This window comes from Panthera onca, chromosome D2 (assembly GCF_046562875.1).
Source record: "Panthera onca isolate mPanOnc1 chromosome D2, mPanOnc1 haplotype 2, whole genome shotgun sequence".
Taxonomy (NCBI): domain Eukaryota; kingdom Metazoa; phylum Chordata; class Mammalia; order Carnivora; family Felidae; genus Panthera; species Panthera onca.
The window spans coordinates 14,263,393-14,279,998 of NC_138349.1; the positions used below are offsets into that span (position 1 = coordinate 14,263,393).

Below are 16,606 nucleotides of genomic sequence, written 5' to 3' on the forward strand. Positions count from 1 at the left end.
TTACTGTTATTATCCGGCTCGAAGGTGGCCCGAGAATGTGGGTCAAGAAAGCGAGGAACCGCACAGATTTAGGAAGTAAAAACGTGTAGGAACTTGTGCTTTTCTGAATCACTTGGTGACATGGCCACATAGTGGAAGGGGGCCAGCTCTGGGGCTAATCCTGCTGTTCACTCTCAACTCTTTCATTTCTGTTGGCTCAACTTGACAAGGCTCTTCCCTTCCATGGGTCTTGCGGTGATAATGCCTTACCTGACTAAAGGCATGGGCTAAACCAGATGATTTTATTGGGCTCTGCCCAGTTCTGTGCACCTGTTGCTCTTTGGAAACCACAGACATACCATTCTTAAGGGTGTGTGGACCCCTCTGGAATTCACACTCCTGGAAACAAATCTCAGCACCATTGTTTACCAATCCTGTGATCTTGGGGAAATTATTACCTCACTGAAATGGACAGAACCCATTTCCTTTGTTGTATCTAGCGTCTAGAAACCGTTGGATAAATGTTAATGGCCTTTCCCAGTACCTTCGACTCCCATCCTAAATTAGCCTTAGTTCATAAAGTCACAAGCTTTGGTGAATCCAGTGGGTGGGTGAAATGCCCTTATCTGACATTTCTCAAGTGGCTTAGTTGAGGGGCTGGATTCTGTTAGTATTTTATTTCTAATAGCACTCTTCCCCCAGTAACATAGTACTTGGTATTCTAGACAGTTGGAGCTTTCATCATTGGTAATATCTGTCGGTTGGATATCAGAGCTCTTGATGGATGGTTGGTTTTCAAATAATGATGCAATAAAAAAACTTCACTCCTTTTTATTCTGAGTATAATTTCAAGGGTAGATTAACAATGCGGAAAATCCACAAGTTGTTTATATTTGATTTGGGAGTACATTCTCTATCTCTGTGTTGGATTTGAGAGCCGAGAAAAAGGGAGGATTCTGAAGTTTTTGGCTCTTTCTCAGATATTGGAAAACAAATCTATGGTTTGGTATTTTTAGAGGATGTGTTTCCTTGATGATGGGCGTATCAAAGGCAGAACAGTTAGGCTTTGGAATTTGTGTGTCTTAAAAGGTACACTTTTTTTTTTTTTTTAGGATTGAGTCTGGTTACATGGGTGTTGGGATTTTTTTCAGCCCATCTCAACACCAGAGCATTTATTTGTCATAGGATCATAGACTGTGATAACAAAGGACTTATTTCAAGGGCATTTAACTGCTGTTTGACCCATGGAATTAATTGGGAAGATGGGAGTTTGAGGTAGATGAACAGGCAACTAGGTGTTTGGGCTCTTGCCCCTAAGATCATTAATCTTGTAAGCTGATGGTATGTGTGATTTATTTTTGAAAATAGACAATATATTTTTAATCCCTGTTGACGTGGTGAATAATTCCACTACTCCTATTTAATGCGGACAAGAAAAACCATTACTGATGAACATTCTAGTTTCCTTTTTCAACCCTGTGTAAACATATTCATGTATTCCTTTAACAAATACTTACCAAGTACCTACCATGAATGAGGCCCAAGTGGGAGGCCCTCGGGGTAGATAGTGAACCAAACAGACAGTCCTTGCTCTCCACCAGGTTTACTGTCTAGTAGACAGTTATGAATCAAATAACCACACAGATGTGTGCAATTACACATTGTTTTTATAGGATAGATTCTTAGAAATGGAATTGTTGGATCAGAGGGCAAGTAAAGTTTTTGTTTTTTAATGTTTATTTATTTTTGAGAGCGAGGGAGACAGATTGTGAGTGGGGGAGGGGCAAGAGAGAGAGGGACCCACAGAATGTGAAGCAGGCTCCAGGCCCTGAGCTGTCAGCACAGAGCCCGATGCGGGGCTCGAACCCACGAGCTGTGAGATCGTGACCTGAGCCAAAGTCGGATGCTCAACTGACTGAGCCACCCAGGGGCCCCGTGGTAGACATAGAGTTTTGCTGGGCGTCATCAAGGTGCCCCCAAAAACGGTTGTACCAGTTCACCTGGCCCCCCCGGCAGTGTCCATTTCCCCCCCCACACTTGTCACCGTTGACCAACCTCGGTCTTTACTAATTGTGACAGTCTGATGAGTTTCTTCATTTTCGCCAGTCTGATGAACAAACATGGCACTGTTAGAAAAATTAAGTGAGGTTCTTAGTGAGGTTTGCAATCTTTTTACAAGGTTATTGGCTTCCTCATCTCATTTCTTCATTAGTGAATTTTTAGTCAAAAATTTGAACCCGTTCCTCGGGAGTATGTTCAGAAAGAAGATTCCTATCTACTCTGAATGGCAGAACTGACCCAGCCTTCCCTAATGTGAAGCCTGCGGTGGTGTGGTGAATAAGGTTGCTTTTGACAAAAGTTGTGAAATGTAATGACGGAGTCTGTCATAATACGAACAATCTCTAATTTATACTTACCATTCCCTCGGCTCTATGTCTTATAAATCACACCCACTTCTGAATTACTTCAAAACATTGTATGTTCCCTTCTAGTGAATGGTATAATTAGCTATATTATGTCTTTCTAGAAAGTTATATTATGTCCCTTGAAAAAAATTAGCCAGTGTGTGATTGCTTATGTTCAAGCAGATGTTGAGGTAATGAGGTAATTCTCTTTTTGTCCTTTCTGGAGCTTTATTTTATTGGACTGATTGACATCTTTAATGCACTGACAAATGGCAACTTGGGATACTATTTCCGATGCATATTTCTTAGCTACTAAAGTGGACATTTCCCTTACAAAACATCGTACGATTTGCTCTCCCTCCAGAATTCTGCTGGGAAATGATCGACTTAGCTCAGCATTTGTTTAAGGTACATGATTTCCTCCGTAATTTATTCATCCCATGCGCATTGAATATTCATAGCCAGGCACTGTGCTAGGCATCAGAGTTGGAGAGATGAATAAAACCTTGTCCCTGCTGGTGAGGAGTTCCTAGCCTCGAGATGGTGGTAGGCATGTGAATTCCAGGAAGAGTGTCTAGTTGGCAGAGGTTGGGTCACGGGTTTAAGTCCTTTGGGCAGGTCAGGGCAGGGCACCTTGATTGGCAGCCCCCACAAAGGCCAGTGGATTGGAGTGGTTGTCGAAACAAGAATGGTGTACCACTACCAGAAAGGGGGGCGGGTTGCAAGTTGGGCAGACACAACAGACATCCACTACACTGGTCAGGGTAGTAATGCCATGTCATTTGGAACCTGGCGAGGAAGTTTTGAAGGGTGTGATCATACCCAACAGTTAATGATGTTACGATGTGAGACCACAACCACGCCAAGCAGACTGAAAACACTATCGGAAAGTAAGATAATGGGCTTTAAAGCAAGGTAACATTTCATCTTTAGAGTTAGCTATCATTTTCTCCAAGACTATAGCAATAGTGCTTAAGGTTCCGATGGGAATTTAGCCAGGCTTAGTCTTAGAGCTGAGTTAGTCATTAAAGAGGCTCCCAGCGTTGCCTTGACTTCTAGGCCACAAAGTAGCTAGAGCATTATTTCGACAAAAGGGGCCCAAAGGATTGCCTACTGCCGTGACTGTATCAGTCAGGAAAAGCTGAAGCATTGTCGGTCTTGGATACACACAAAGTCAGTCAGTAGAAAGCAGTTTGGGATTAAACGGTTGCCATGGTACCAAGTGCAAACTTGGCTTCACGTCACTATTTTTACAAGTGTGGTCCGGGGGGCCACCGGTCTCTGAATAATGGGGGTACGTATGCACTTTCTTACTTATTGATGAAAAGAGGCCTGGTAAATTTATTTTTCTTCATCTGGGTATGTTTTTTGTAAAATCGACACTTAGGATGTTTTGCTTTCACAACAAAATACAACCTAGATTGAGAAAAGTGCACGAAATAGGAATGAGCATCTCAATGAGTTATTGGAAAAAAAAAAAAAAGTGCTTCTAACAACACTTAAATCAGAACATTTCCAGAAACCCCTTCATCACCTCCCAATCCTTCTCACCTGCCTTTCCCCGATGCTATTTGTGTCTCCAAAGGTAAGTTCTGCCAGTCTCTGAAGATTAGCTAAATGGAATCATACAGGATGCATTATTTGCTGTGTCTTCTTTCGCTCATTACGTGTGGGATTTATCAGCATTGTGTATGGTTGTAGTTCATTTATTTGCATTGCTGAATAGTATTCCACTGTATGAACGCACCCAAAAAAAGTTTTTAAGTGAACATACTGTGGATCCGAGGTCAGCGGACTTCTTGTGTAAATGGCCAGATAGTAAGTATTTTAGACTTTGGGGGACATTCGGCGTTGGCTGTAAACCCTAAAAATGCAGTTTCCTCCTAAAGTTTGTGAACTACCATCTCAGAGGCACCAAATGGGCAACCCTCCATGAGATGGACGCTCATCACGGGCTGAACAATTACGTCTTGCAGTCAGAATTTCATCATTCACGTAAGATGTCTGCTGGGTCGTTCAATCTTACTTTTGTTTTAAATTGAATTAAAAATAAACATCTGCTTATTTAGGAAAAAATAAGCATATAGCATGAAAAGTGCAATGAACTCTTCCCTCTGATTCATTGTTTCTTAATCTTTATTTCATTCTACTCTCCTAAGGAGTCTTTTTAGACATTTTCCCCCCAACTGTTCTTCTCCCCATGAAATTTTAATACCGTGGATATACTGTACATCTTTTTTTAAATTTTTTTTAATCTTTATTTATTTTGGGGAGAGAGAGTGTGAGCAGGGGAGGAGCAGAGAGAGAGGGAGACACAGAATCCAAAGCAGACCCCAGGCTCCGAGCTGTCAGCACAGAGCCCGATGTGGGGCTCGAACTCACAGACTGCGAGATCATGACCTGAGCCGAAGTCAGACGCTCAACTGACTGAGCCACCCAGGCACCCCATACTGTACATCATTTAATGTGCTGTGATCCTTTGGAGGCCGCAGACCACTGTGATACCTAACATTGTGTTCCTCTTTGAGGGCAGTGCCGTCCCATTGGTCACACACGCTCTCACCCCCTTCCCATTCCTCAGAGTTACTGTTAACTTTTTGTTGTGTTTCCTCTCAAAAACTGTGTGCGTGAACACACATATGTAGTTAATCACTTAATATGTATTATGGAATTCCTATCAGTACATATAGAATTGAATCTTTAAAAATTGATTTGGATAGTGTTGCACTCTCCAGATTTCCCCCTATAATGTCCTCTCGATGGACATCTCTGTGTTTCTGTGTCTTTGCTATTAAAAATAATGCTTTGGGCAATAGATACTAGACATCAGGATGGATTCATGTTTTGCTCAATCTAGATATAGATGATTACATATGGAAATATTTATAGATAAGTGTATGAAACTGTCACAGCCAAGAGGTGTCTAAGGAGACATGACAACTAAACGTAACAGGGTACCTGAATGGAATCCTGGAAGAAAAACAGAACATTAGGTAAAAACTAAGGAAATATAGTTGAAGTATGGACTTTCCTTCATAATGTGTCAGTATTGGTCCGTTGGCGGTAATCAATGTGCAATACTAATGTAAGATGTTAATAATAGGAGAAACTGGGTGTGGGGCATATGGGAGCTCTCTGTACTCTCTTTACGATTTTGTTGTAAATCTAAAGTTTACAAAATTAACGTTTATTAAAATAAAGATGCTGCTTACATCCTCGTACACCTGTATCTATAAGTACAGCTGTGGGAAAAATTTTCAAAAGTGGATCCCAAAAAGTAGGTATATTTTAAACTTTGTTGTCCTGTAGATTTTATTCTGTTATACAACAACGTTTGGCTTTAAAATCCAGGAGGAACATGGCTTTCATTCTTGTCTGCTTACCGTGCTGAATATTAAATATTTTAAGTATTAAAGCATGAGTTCTGGAATTTTTATATGGCACAACAAACATTAATATATTAGGATCCTTTCAGTGACTTGATTCTATCTCGAATCCTGTATGGCACAAATCAGAGTATGATTGTGATATATATATATATATATATATATATATATATACACACACACACACACACACATATATATATATACACATATATATAGGCGGTATGTATACACACACACGTATATATATTAGGTTTACAGAAAACCTTAGCAGAAAGTACAGAGAATTTCCACATAGCCCCCACCTTCCCTCACCCCCAGTTTTCTCTGTTACTATCATTTTGAGTTAGTGTGGTGCATTTCTTAGAATTGATGAGCTGTATTGACCCGGTATTATTCACTGGAGTCCATAGTTTATATGGGGGTTAATTCTTTATGTTATATGTCCTATGGGTTTGGACAGATGTATGACATATACCCACCATCACGTTATCGTACAGAAGTATCACTCCTCCAAATATTTCCTCTGGTCTACTTGTTCATCACTCCCTCCTTACCCCTGAACTCTTGGCAGAGCTCCTGATCTTTTTACTGGCTTCATAGTTTTGCTTTCCTCAGAATGTCATAGAGCTGGAATCATATAGTCCATGGCCTTTTTATATTGACTTCTTTCACTGGGCAATATGCACGTATAGTGGTTCCCCTGTGTCTTTTTGTGACTTGATATTTCTTTTTATCACCAAATAATACTTGTATGGGTGTACCATAGTTTGTTTATCCATTCACCTGTGGGTAAACATGGTCGTTGCTTCCAGGGTTTGGCACTTAGGAACAACTCTGCTCTAAATATTCACGGGGTAGGGTACGGGGGAGGGGAAGCCTCCGATGGTCCTGTGATAAGGTCTCAGGGTCTCGGTGCGCCTGTCCCCTTGGGCTGCGACTTTCACTTGTGCTTCTCAGTTTTGTTTTTTTCTCCTTAGGTAAGACAGGCATGCCAGAGGGGGCTGGAGTTGGCTCTTATCTTCCTCCAAGTCTCTTAGGCTCTGATGAAATGATTTTTCCTAAGGGCAGGCCTTGCTAAGGCTCTGGGCACATTTCAACATGGCGCCTTCTCCCTTCCCCCGCCTAAAGTAGTAGGGAAATTTCCTCTGATGTTTACTGTGAGGACTTGGTAGCCCTCCTGGGTGTAAAACTCACAAAAGGTTGGGGCCCTCCTAAGAGTGGCCTACCCGCTGGAGTTTTCAGCTCTCAAACTTGTGAGAAGTGAGCCTTCAGCAATTTGCCAATGACTGCTTAGGTTTTCCTGTCTTGGCGTTGTTTGGTGATGAGGTTCTGAACCTCAGCTTCTGCTCCCATAAGTTGTGATTGTCTGTATCTTGCCCATCTCTCTAATTTTTGGAATAGCAGTTTGCCCTGTGATCTCCGTTCTCTGATGGACCTAAGAAGAGTCGTTGACTTTTGGTGTGTTGAGGTTTTCTGTTGTTGGGAGGACAGGAGTATTGACATCAAAGCTCCGTGCCAGACTGGAGACCAGACTTATGCATGTATTTTAAACATACTCAGTTTCCTCTCTTTCTCTTGGTTAATTTGAAGTCATTACTATAGTTCGTTGAGAGTACTTCTTAAGCATCATTAATTCGTTAACACTGAACCGTGTGTTCTGCCAAGTAATGCATACATTTCAGGTTTGCCATGATTTCTTTTCAGATGTGAAATCTGTCATCTTTGTTTTTTGATCAGGTTTTCCAGCAGTGTTTTCTCCAACTGTTCTAATGCTTTAATTAACAAGGGAGGTATAAATGACTTCTCTTTCTACTCTGGCTCTAGGAGAGGACCCATTGGCATGTGTGCAGGAGGGAATAATGTCCTAATTGAACATTATCTCTTATGACTCATGTCCTCGTTCCCCATTAGTAAGAGGTGTTTCAAGGCTCCATGAGTCTCAGAGATGCAGACTTAATGGATGAGAATCTCCATTAAAAGATCTTATGAGGCAGTGTCTTTCTGGGTATATTTGATGGCTATTTAAAGCTTCACTTTTTTTAAGTATCTTGTTGTAACATGTGATGTAAGAGACCCTTTTAATATGGGGAGGGTAGTGTGTGCTTTTTCACAAGTTGTTCATGTGAAGAACTAGATCCATTCTTCCTTCTTCCTTAATTTAACACACATTTATCAAGTGCCTGCTGTATGTCAGGCATTGTGCTGAATGTGGGCATCTGTATGCATAAGACACAGTCCTCACCCTAGAGGATTATTTCTGGTCTAGTGTTTTAACACATCGCACACAGTAATGCTCAGTAATGATTTTTACATGAACGACTTTGGAAATCAGTAGACTGGTCCTGCCTCCAATATTTCTTACTGCAGGATTTGACTTCTCTGTGCATTTGTATCTTCATTTTTATTTATTTTTATTTTTTTAAGTTTATTTATTGAGAGAGAGAGAGAGAGAGAGGATCGCAAGCAAGCTCCATGCTGGAACTCATGAACAGTGAGATCATGACCTGAGCCTAAATCAATTGTCAAATGTTTAACCAGCTGAGCCATCCAGGTGCCCAGTGTATCTTCATTTTTAAAATGGGGACGTTAGGGGCACCTGGATGGCTCAGTTGGTTAAGTGTCTGACTTTGGCTTGGGTCACGATCTTGCAGTTCGTGACTTTGAGCCCCGCATTGGGCTCTCTGCTGTCAGCACAGAGCCTGCTTTGGATCTGCTGACTCCCTCTGTCTCTCTTTGCCCTTCCCCCGCTCACGTGCGTGCTCTCTCTCTCTCTCTCAAATAAATAAGTAAACATTTAAAAAAGATGGGGATGTTGGTATTTGGCTTAATTGCTCCACATCCCAGACTTCTATGAACCAGCCTTTCAGTCAACATAGGTACCAACTCTGCTTCATATTCTGTTGGGTGTGAGGTCTATAGCAATGAATCGAATGGGAGAGAAGACAAGAAAACAGGCTTATGTTCAGATAATTTATAACGTTATACATAGATGCTCTAGTAGAGATACATGAACAGTGTGTTCTGGTAGTATATTATAAATACACATGTTGATTTTTTGTCTTAGGTATGTGGGGAGAGTTTCTTACAGGAAATGACAGTTGAATTGCATTGTCAAGGAGCACATAGGGAAGATAAGGAGGAGAAGACCTTGCAGGCAAAGGAAACCTGTTTATAAAGGCACCTGGGTATGAAAGGTCTTAGAGGGGTCAGGGAGGCATTGGGACTTGGGGTGTGATGGATTGAGTGGTGGTCTCTAAGACTGAATGGCACGAGTGGGAATTGATGTCCCAGGTTGTAAAGCTAATGTCATTGGGTGCTTTTAAACCCAAGAATGATGTAAACCAGGTTGCTCTGTTACTATGCTAACTATCTACTTTGTGAAGAATGAACTTGGGATAGAGGAAAGCTAGAGGGTTTTACCATTATTGAGGACTAGAATCAGGGGAGAGATACTTTAGAGGAAGGACAGATTGGAGAGACTTTTTAGGCGATGGGAGCATTTTGATGATCTGTTGGAAGGTGGAAGAATGAGAGGAATCAAGGATGATTCTGAGGTACCAGCTTGAAGACCAGGTACATGATCCCATCTAGGACATCATGCATACAGGAAGGAGGAAGTTTTGGTGAAAAGGGAGTTTGATGAGTTCACTTTCTAACATACAGAGTGTGAGGTGCTTATAGGGTATCTGGACAGAGATGCCCAGAATAATACTGTCTAGTAGAACTTCCTGCTGGGATGGAAATGTTCTGTGCCTCCTGTCCAGTGTGATAGCCACTGGCCACGTGTAACTGTTGAGCACTTGAAATACCGCTAGTGTAACTGAAGGACTGAACTTTAAGTTTTATTTGATTTTAATTAACTTACATGTAAGCAGCCACATATAGCTAGTGACTCCGTATTTGACACTACAGGCCTAGAAGGTATTGGTTGGAAGGACTGTTCTGGTGCTTATACCTGAGATGGGGTGATTAATCTGCCTGGAACTGAGAGGTTTCCAGGGACACAGGGCTCTTCAGTCTAAAGTGGGAAAGTCCCAGGCAAACCATGATTGTTATCCATCCTAGCCAGAGGTGTTATTGGCCTGTAGTTATGAACTTTAAGTGTCATGCCTCTGAAACAGCTAAGTCTTTTCATCAGCTTTCTGGGCTGGCTATATCATGATTTGCAGCTTGGAGAGAAAACTCCCTTTCTTGGTATTAGGGAGTTGGGAAATAGAAAACCAGCATGATTCTTGAAACACGTGCTCTGCCTGAGATTCTCCTTGTTTTCTCCACATCCCCCTTTTTCTTCCATTCTGTACTCTTATGTAACGATTCCCCTCCCTGGCTGCACATTAGAATCACCTGGGGTGCTCACTTTCTAAAACAAATATGGTGCCCAAGGTCCACCCTAAACTGGTTAAATTAGAATCTTGGGTTGGGGTGGGCAGAGAGGGGGCTAGGCATCTGTATGATTTAAAAGCTCCACAGGTGATCCTAATGTGCAGCCAGGATTGAAAAGTGCAGCTCCCAGACGTGCTTCCGCCACTTTGCCAACTTCCCTTTTTTTTTTAATAACTACAACACAGTACCATTGATTGTTATTTCCCTTTCTCCTCCTTTTATTTGGTGGAGGGTGGGGGTTGCAGGATTTGATATACTTTGCTGTATCCCTAAGAATAACCATGGCTAACATGTAATGAACACATAATATACCTAAGGTACTCTTACATCTTACGCTGACTCCTAATCACAACACTATAAGAAAGATGTATGATAATTGTTCTCATTCTTCAGATGAGGAATCTGAGATTCAGAGAGAGTCACCAAATAGACCAGTGTCCCTTGGCTGCACTTTTTAATTACTGTTATATGACCTAATAGTACAGTGAAAGAAACTGTACCTGTAAACCCAAGAGATGAAGTCTTCCTAAGCTGTGGATGTCTTTCAGATGGCAGAGCATTGGTCAAGTTAATATCTACTTTTGTACTGGGTTACTTCAAGCTTTGGAGGATCTGTATCATCAAATCACTTGAGCTGTGTGACTCACTTCAAAAATTCCCAGTGAGCCGGTTCTGAAACAAAGAGAAGGCTTTCTCTGTGACCCTTTATCATTGCCAGAGAAGAAGTAGCTGAATAATATAGGTCACTTCAATTTTTGCCAGTTTCGCTGAGGTTAGGGTTGGTTACATGTGTATTCGCTATGGGGTTTGTGTGTGTATGTATGTAAATCTTATTTAGGGCAGTGAGCTTGGTTTTTTATCTTCAAAGAAATAAAAATATAAGTAAATGTTTTTCTCTGCATTAATCCCCTATCCCCCAGGAGCCCCCTTCCCGTTGCCAAGTGGTTGAATTCTTCCTATACTTTTCCTCTGCATTCCCTCTACCTGGCTTTATTTTTGTAAGTTGCCCATGGTCACAAGAAAGCATATTTTCTTTGGTTTCCATTAAGTCATGATAGATGAAGGGTAGTTGGGAGTCTGTGGTGTTTCATCTGGATTCTATTGGTCAGAAAATGGAAGAGTAGTATCGGTATTTTTTAAAAGCTTCAAAGCTGTTATCTAATGTTTGAAATAGAAAAAAAATTCTTAATGTCAATATGAGATCATGGTTTTATAAGCCTTTTATTGTTTGTACGTCTGTAAAGTAGGTCATCAAGAAAAGAGTGGTAAATCAGTTTCGATTTTTCTACTTCGTCTGCAGATACTTTTAAATGTCAAGTAAACGAAAATCTCTCAGTAAAATATATTTAGTTTTTGAAAGAATATTAGATACAGTAATAAGATTTGGGACCACAACCATAGACTACCCAATGCATAAGTGCATATTTTTAGACTCTCTTAGTTTTGTTGCTTTCTGTTAAAAAAGGAGGGGGTCATTTTGTTGATTTTTCATAACTGAGGACAAATTTAGTTTATACCCATTGGTTGGGTTTTGTGTGGTAGAGGCTGAGGAGGAGCTGGTGTGCATAGGACTTCATTCTGTGGTCACTCCAGTCTTTTCTGTTGAAAATGAAATTCTTTATAAAAGGTCTGTTATCTTTACATGTATCTATTCGGCTATTTTATGGGCTAATTCTCAAGAATTGTTCTCGGCTTCAATAAAATGGTCCGTTAATTCTTATTTAGAGCGTCACAGAGTGCCGCTAAAACTTCTGGGCATTGGTGGTGTAATCCCATAAATATTTGTTCATTTGGTTGGGTGTTAAAGTTGTGGTCCTGTGATTGCCTTAGCTATTCTAAACCCTTTGGATCACTGATGGAGGATATACTTCACCATGTGAATTGTATGTTTTTTGAGGTGTTCTCTGCTCCAGTGGTTAGAATCCTACACTCCTGGATTTAATGACCAAATTATCTGGGATGTTCTTGAAGCCACTGATGTCTGATTATTTTTTTCTATCTTTGGGTTATTCATGGAAATAGGAAACTCTGTCCTTTAAAAAACAAACAAACAAACAAACAAACAAACAAACAACTGACCTTTTTGTAGACACATCCCGATGAAAATGTTTTTAAAGTAAAAGTACAAAAATGCAATCTGGGCATGCCCTGGCTCTGTGGCGCCAGTCGGGGCACTGGTCCGGGAACAGGTACCGGCTCTGTTAGGCCCACCTTGTACATTTCATTCCATCCTTAATCGTGGGTCATGCTCTTTCCTCCCATCATAAGCTGTGAACCTCGTATTCTCAACCGTGAGGATATCTAAGAATGGTGCTTTGGCCAGAAGGTGGATGTGGGGGTTCAGGCTACTTTATTTTCCTGGCAGTAGAGGATTTTCAATAATAGGCTGCTGTTTTCTCACATAGTTGGAAATATTTCCCAACCGTTCACATATTTTTCCAACGTAGTGAAATGAATCTGGCTGATATCTGGTCATGTCTTGCTAATCAATGACCTTTGCAGTGCCTGAAAATAGTTGTTCTTAGTTTTATGCTCATGGCATAAATCTTGTGCTTTGTGAATAAAGCAGATGTGTGACACTGAACCGAATGTGTAAGCCTACTTTATTTTCTGGAGGCTGATTTTAAAAAGAAACCTCTGATCACAGCCCCACAGACTAACAGTGCTGGAAGGAACTTCACGGAGGACCCACCTGTCTCCTCTCACAGGCCCAAATGCTGAGCATCAAAGAGAAGTGATTTGTCCTAGGTCACTTATGGCTCCTAGGTCTTTCTGTGACCTAGGGAGAGCCGAAAGTTGGCCTGGTGGGCTCACAGCTGCTGTGGTGTCTCTCTCTCTCTCTTTTTTTTTAAATATGAAATTGATTGTCAGATTGGTTTCCATACGACACCCAGTGCTCATGCCAACAGGTGCCCTCCTCAATGCCCATTACCCACTTTCCCCTCCCTCCCACCCCCACCAACCCTCAGTTTGTTCTCAGTTTTTAAGAGTCTCTTATGGTTTGCCTCCCTCCCTCTCTGTAACTTTTTTTTCCCCCTTCCCCTCCCCCGTGGTCTTCAGAGACTCTTCTGCGGCCTCTTCTCTGCCCCACCCCCAACCTAGTACACAGACCACAGAGGTTAATTGGGTCCAGGGTTTTCCTACAGTAAACTTCTGATAGTGTTATAATGCTGCTTTCCTTTTTTCTCCTTTTAGCCATAGGCGAATATGAAGACCTCCGAGCCGAGAACCAGAAAACAAAGGAGAAGGTTTGTACTCTACCCTTTCCTTTCTTCCATGTGTAAAAGCCTAGACGGCATGGCGCATTGTTCTGCCACCAATTTCAGTTAAATGCGAATGAGAGGTTTTTTTTTTTTTTTTCTTTTTTCTTTTCTCCTGCATGTGTGGTTCAAGCTAATATCAACTCCAGGCTCCAGATGGTAAAGACTAGCAGCATGCCACAGTGGGCGCTGCTCTGGGCGATTAAGTACACGGCTAAATGTGCCGCAAGGCACCAGGCCAAGCATCCCGGGCCCCCGAGAACTGTACTTTTTCCTGACAACCAGATTTGGGATCTAGTGATGGAATTGAAAGGGAGGCATTTATCTCTGGGGCTCAGACGTGGTAGATTCTGGAGGGTACTCCTTGGCATTAGTTGTTGGTCGTTTAGCCCATCTTTCATAAACCTTTTTGATGCTTGTTTCCTCTCAGAATGTGAATAATATATCGGAAGTTGAAAATCACTCGCTAAGAAGATGGTAGTGCCTGGTGAATATTTTCAGGGGCTCTGGAGTTTTATTTTGAAACTTAAATAATTGAGTTCTACTTACCTTTATAAACTACTTACCTATATGTCTCCGCACAGGTCCATTTAAGATTTATGAATATTTATTTATATATCTTTTTTTCTCACCCTGTAAATTTAAGGAGGGGACAAAAGAGAGGTCTGCGTTAAAAAAAAAAAAAAAAAGGAGAGTGCTGAATTAAAATGAAAAGTAGGAGAGGGCAGAACTGTCCATCATTATTATTATTATTTTTATTTTTTATTAAAAAATTTTTAAGTGTTTATTTTTGGGAGAGAGAGAGAGAGAGACAGACAGACAGACACCGGGCACAAGTGGGGGAGGGGCAGAGAAAGAGGGAAACACAGAATCTGAAGCAGGCTCCAGGCTCTGAGCTGTCAGCACAGAGCCCAACGCAGGGCTCGAACTCACGAACTGCAAGATCATGATCTGAGCCGAAGTCGGACGCTTAACCAACTGAGCCACTCAGGCACCCCTGTTGTTTTTAGATAGAAACAAAATTTATGCTTAGAAATTACTTTGTTTGACAGAACGAATATTTCAAAACATGTCTGTGGTGGAAAATTCATAAAACATGTTGTTTGTGGTTATTGAAGAAGATGGTCATCATGGCTGTAAATCATGAGACCTTGTCTTTAACATTTGAGAATAAGATAAGTAATGAAAATTGGCAAATGTTTGTAAACTTGTGGCCTATTTGAGGGTATTTATTGGGTTCTTAATTGTATTTAAAATTTTCACTCATATTAATTTGCTACCTGTATGATTGGTGGTATTAATAGTATGAACTCTAGTTCATATAAAAGCGGATTTTTAGATCATTATTTTTCACCTACTTTTAAGGCTCCTTTGCTCATTTGTAAATAAATCCTTGATGTTCTGTGACATCTTGAGTTTCTTCTCTTCCTTCCGTCAGGTGATTTAGGGAATGGTAGATGGGGGTGATGAAAATCTCTGTGACAGAAAGTGGTTGGTGCATGAATCTCTCATGTGGTAAGAAAGTTCCAGAAAAACAGTTCGACAAGATTCCTAATTCCAACACAATAACCACCCACACTCGCAGATGTCCTGAGGATGCCAACCGGTGGGGAGCTTGTGCTTAGATCCTGGTTCCCTGAAGCCCCGTGATTTGGGGGTGGAGCCAGTGCCTGCTGCTTAGGCCACGTGGCTTGAGCATCTTTCCCCAAGAGACCCAACCATCTTCCAGCTGCGGGAGAAAGAGCCAAGAAGTTATCAGTCGAGTCTGTTTTATCAGTTGAGCCTCTTCTGTTGGCATTCCTGGCCCAGGAGGGGAAGAACAAGACACATTGGAAGGGTTCATTCAGGAGAACTCTTTGACTTAACCTAGAAGATCTGAGGAGAGAAAGCAAACAAGTGTCTTCATGGGACAGAGAAGGAAGAATATAGAAGAAAATGAATAACATAAGAGGCAGAAGAATAAGTTTTTTTTCTTCTCCTCCTTTAATTGTTGCTTACATGTAGACCTAGCATTGCCCCCAAAATAGTAGATGTTCTATAAACATCTGTTGGTGGTGGAGGTGATGGTTATTTCACGGAGAGCCACCTTCTGTGGTGAGGCTTCAAGTGAACCATCTGTTGCACAAGTGGAATTATAGGTAATATGCATTTGGTAAAAGAAGGATTATAAATTACTTTTGCCCTTTAACTATTTCTTTGTTTTTATTAAACAATTTTTTTCAATGTTTATTTTTGAGAGAGGGAGAGACAGAGAGAGAGAGAGAGAGAGAGAGAGAGAGAGAGGCAGTGTGTGAGTGGGGGAGGGGCAGAGAGAGAGGGAGACACAGAATCCGAAGCAGGCTCCAGGCTCTGAGCGTCAGCACAGAGCCCGACGCGGGGCTCGAACCCACGAACTATGAGATCATGATCTGAGCCGGAGTCAGACGCTTAACTGACCGAGCCACCCAGACGCCCCCACCCATTAACTATTTCCATGTTTCTCTACACGCAGTGTGGCCCGATACTTTTGTAACATCTGTATGCATTACTGACCTTCTTCCGTTCTAATACTTTAAAAATAACTATTAACAGAAACAGGAAGAAAAAAATGGAAGCAGTATGGAACGCTGTGGTGGTGGGTAAAACAACACAGAGTGGTTTTAAGTTCATCGCGTTCTGTTCATCTTCTGTTAAAAGGCTAACAGGTTTATTATTGAAATTTTTTTTTCCAAAAAAGGGGGGCTGTATTACAAAGGAGGGAAGCATATAATAAAAGCCTTTTATGCAGCACAGAATGAGTAAAAGCAGCGTTAGTTCTGGCGGTGGTAAATGGAGAACACCATTTTCTCTGGCAAAGCACTTTCTTGTGCCTGCCTGAGTGAGCTTTGTCCCATCCCTATCCGCAAATACACATGGCCGTCCTTACCTAGCAGACCCAGAGCAGAGTTTAAAATTAGTCAAGGAGAGGAAATTAAAGTAAAACTCCTTTTGCCATATTTAATTTGACCGCGGGGGAATTTTGCACAAGTGGAAGGGACCAAAAGAAACACATTGCAAGTTGTTTCTCCCTTCTTCGTGTCCACCTCCAGTCTGTCTTTGTTGCTAGGTCACGAACCTTATCAATGAGAAGAGACAATGGGTGTGATTTTTTTGGGGTAAGATATTTTTATGCTCTGTTTGGAGTCTCCTCCAAGAGACGTCATGTCTCTTC

The 16,606-nt window shown here is 41.4% G+C and overlaps 1 protein-coding gene across 4 annotated transcripts in view; it reads left to right on the forward strand.

The window, feature by feature from the left end:
* The window catches only part of SHTN1 (shootin 1), a 100,923-nt gene that overhangs the window by 1,482 nt on the left and 82,835 nt on the right, over positions 1-16,606 (forward strand). For all 4 annotated transcript variants that reach the window (XM_081790460.1, XM_060641386.3, XM_060641385.3 and 1 more), the window contains exon 2: positions 13,352-13,404. In XM_081790460.1, the coding sequence (XP_081646586.1) occupies positions 13,352-13,404 (53 nt within the window). The remainder of the gene's footprint in view (positions 1-13,351; positions 13,405-16,606) is intronic.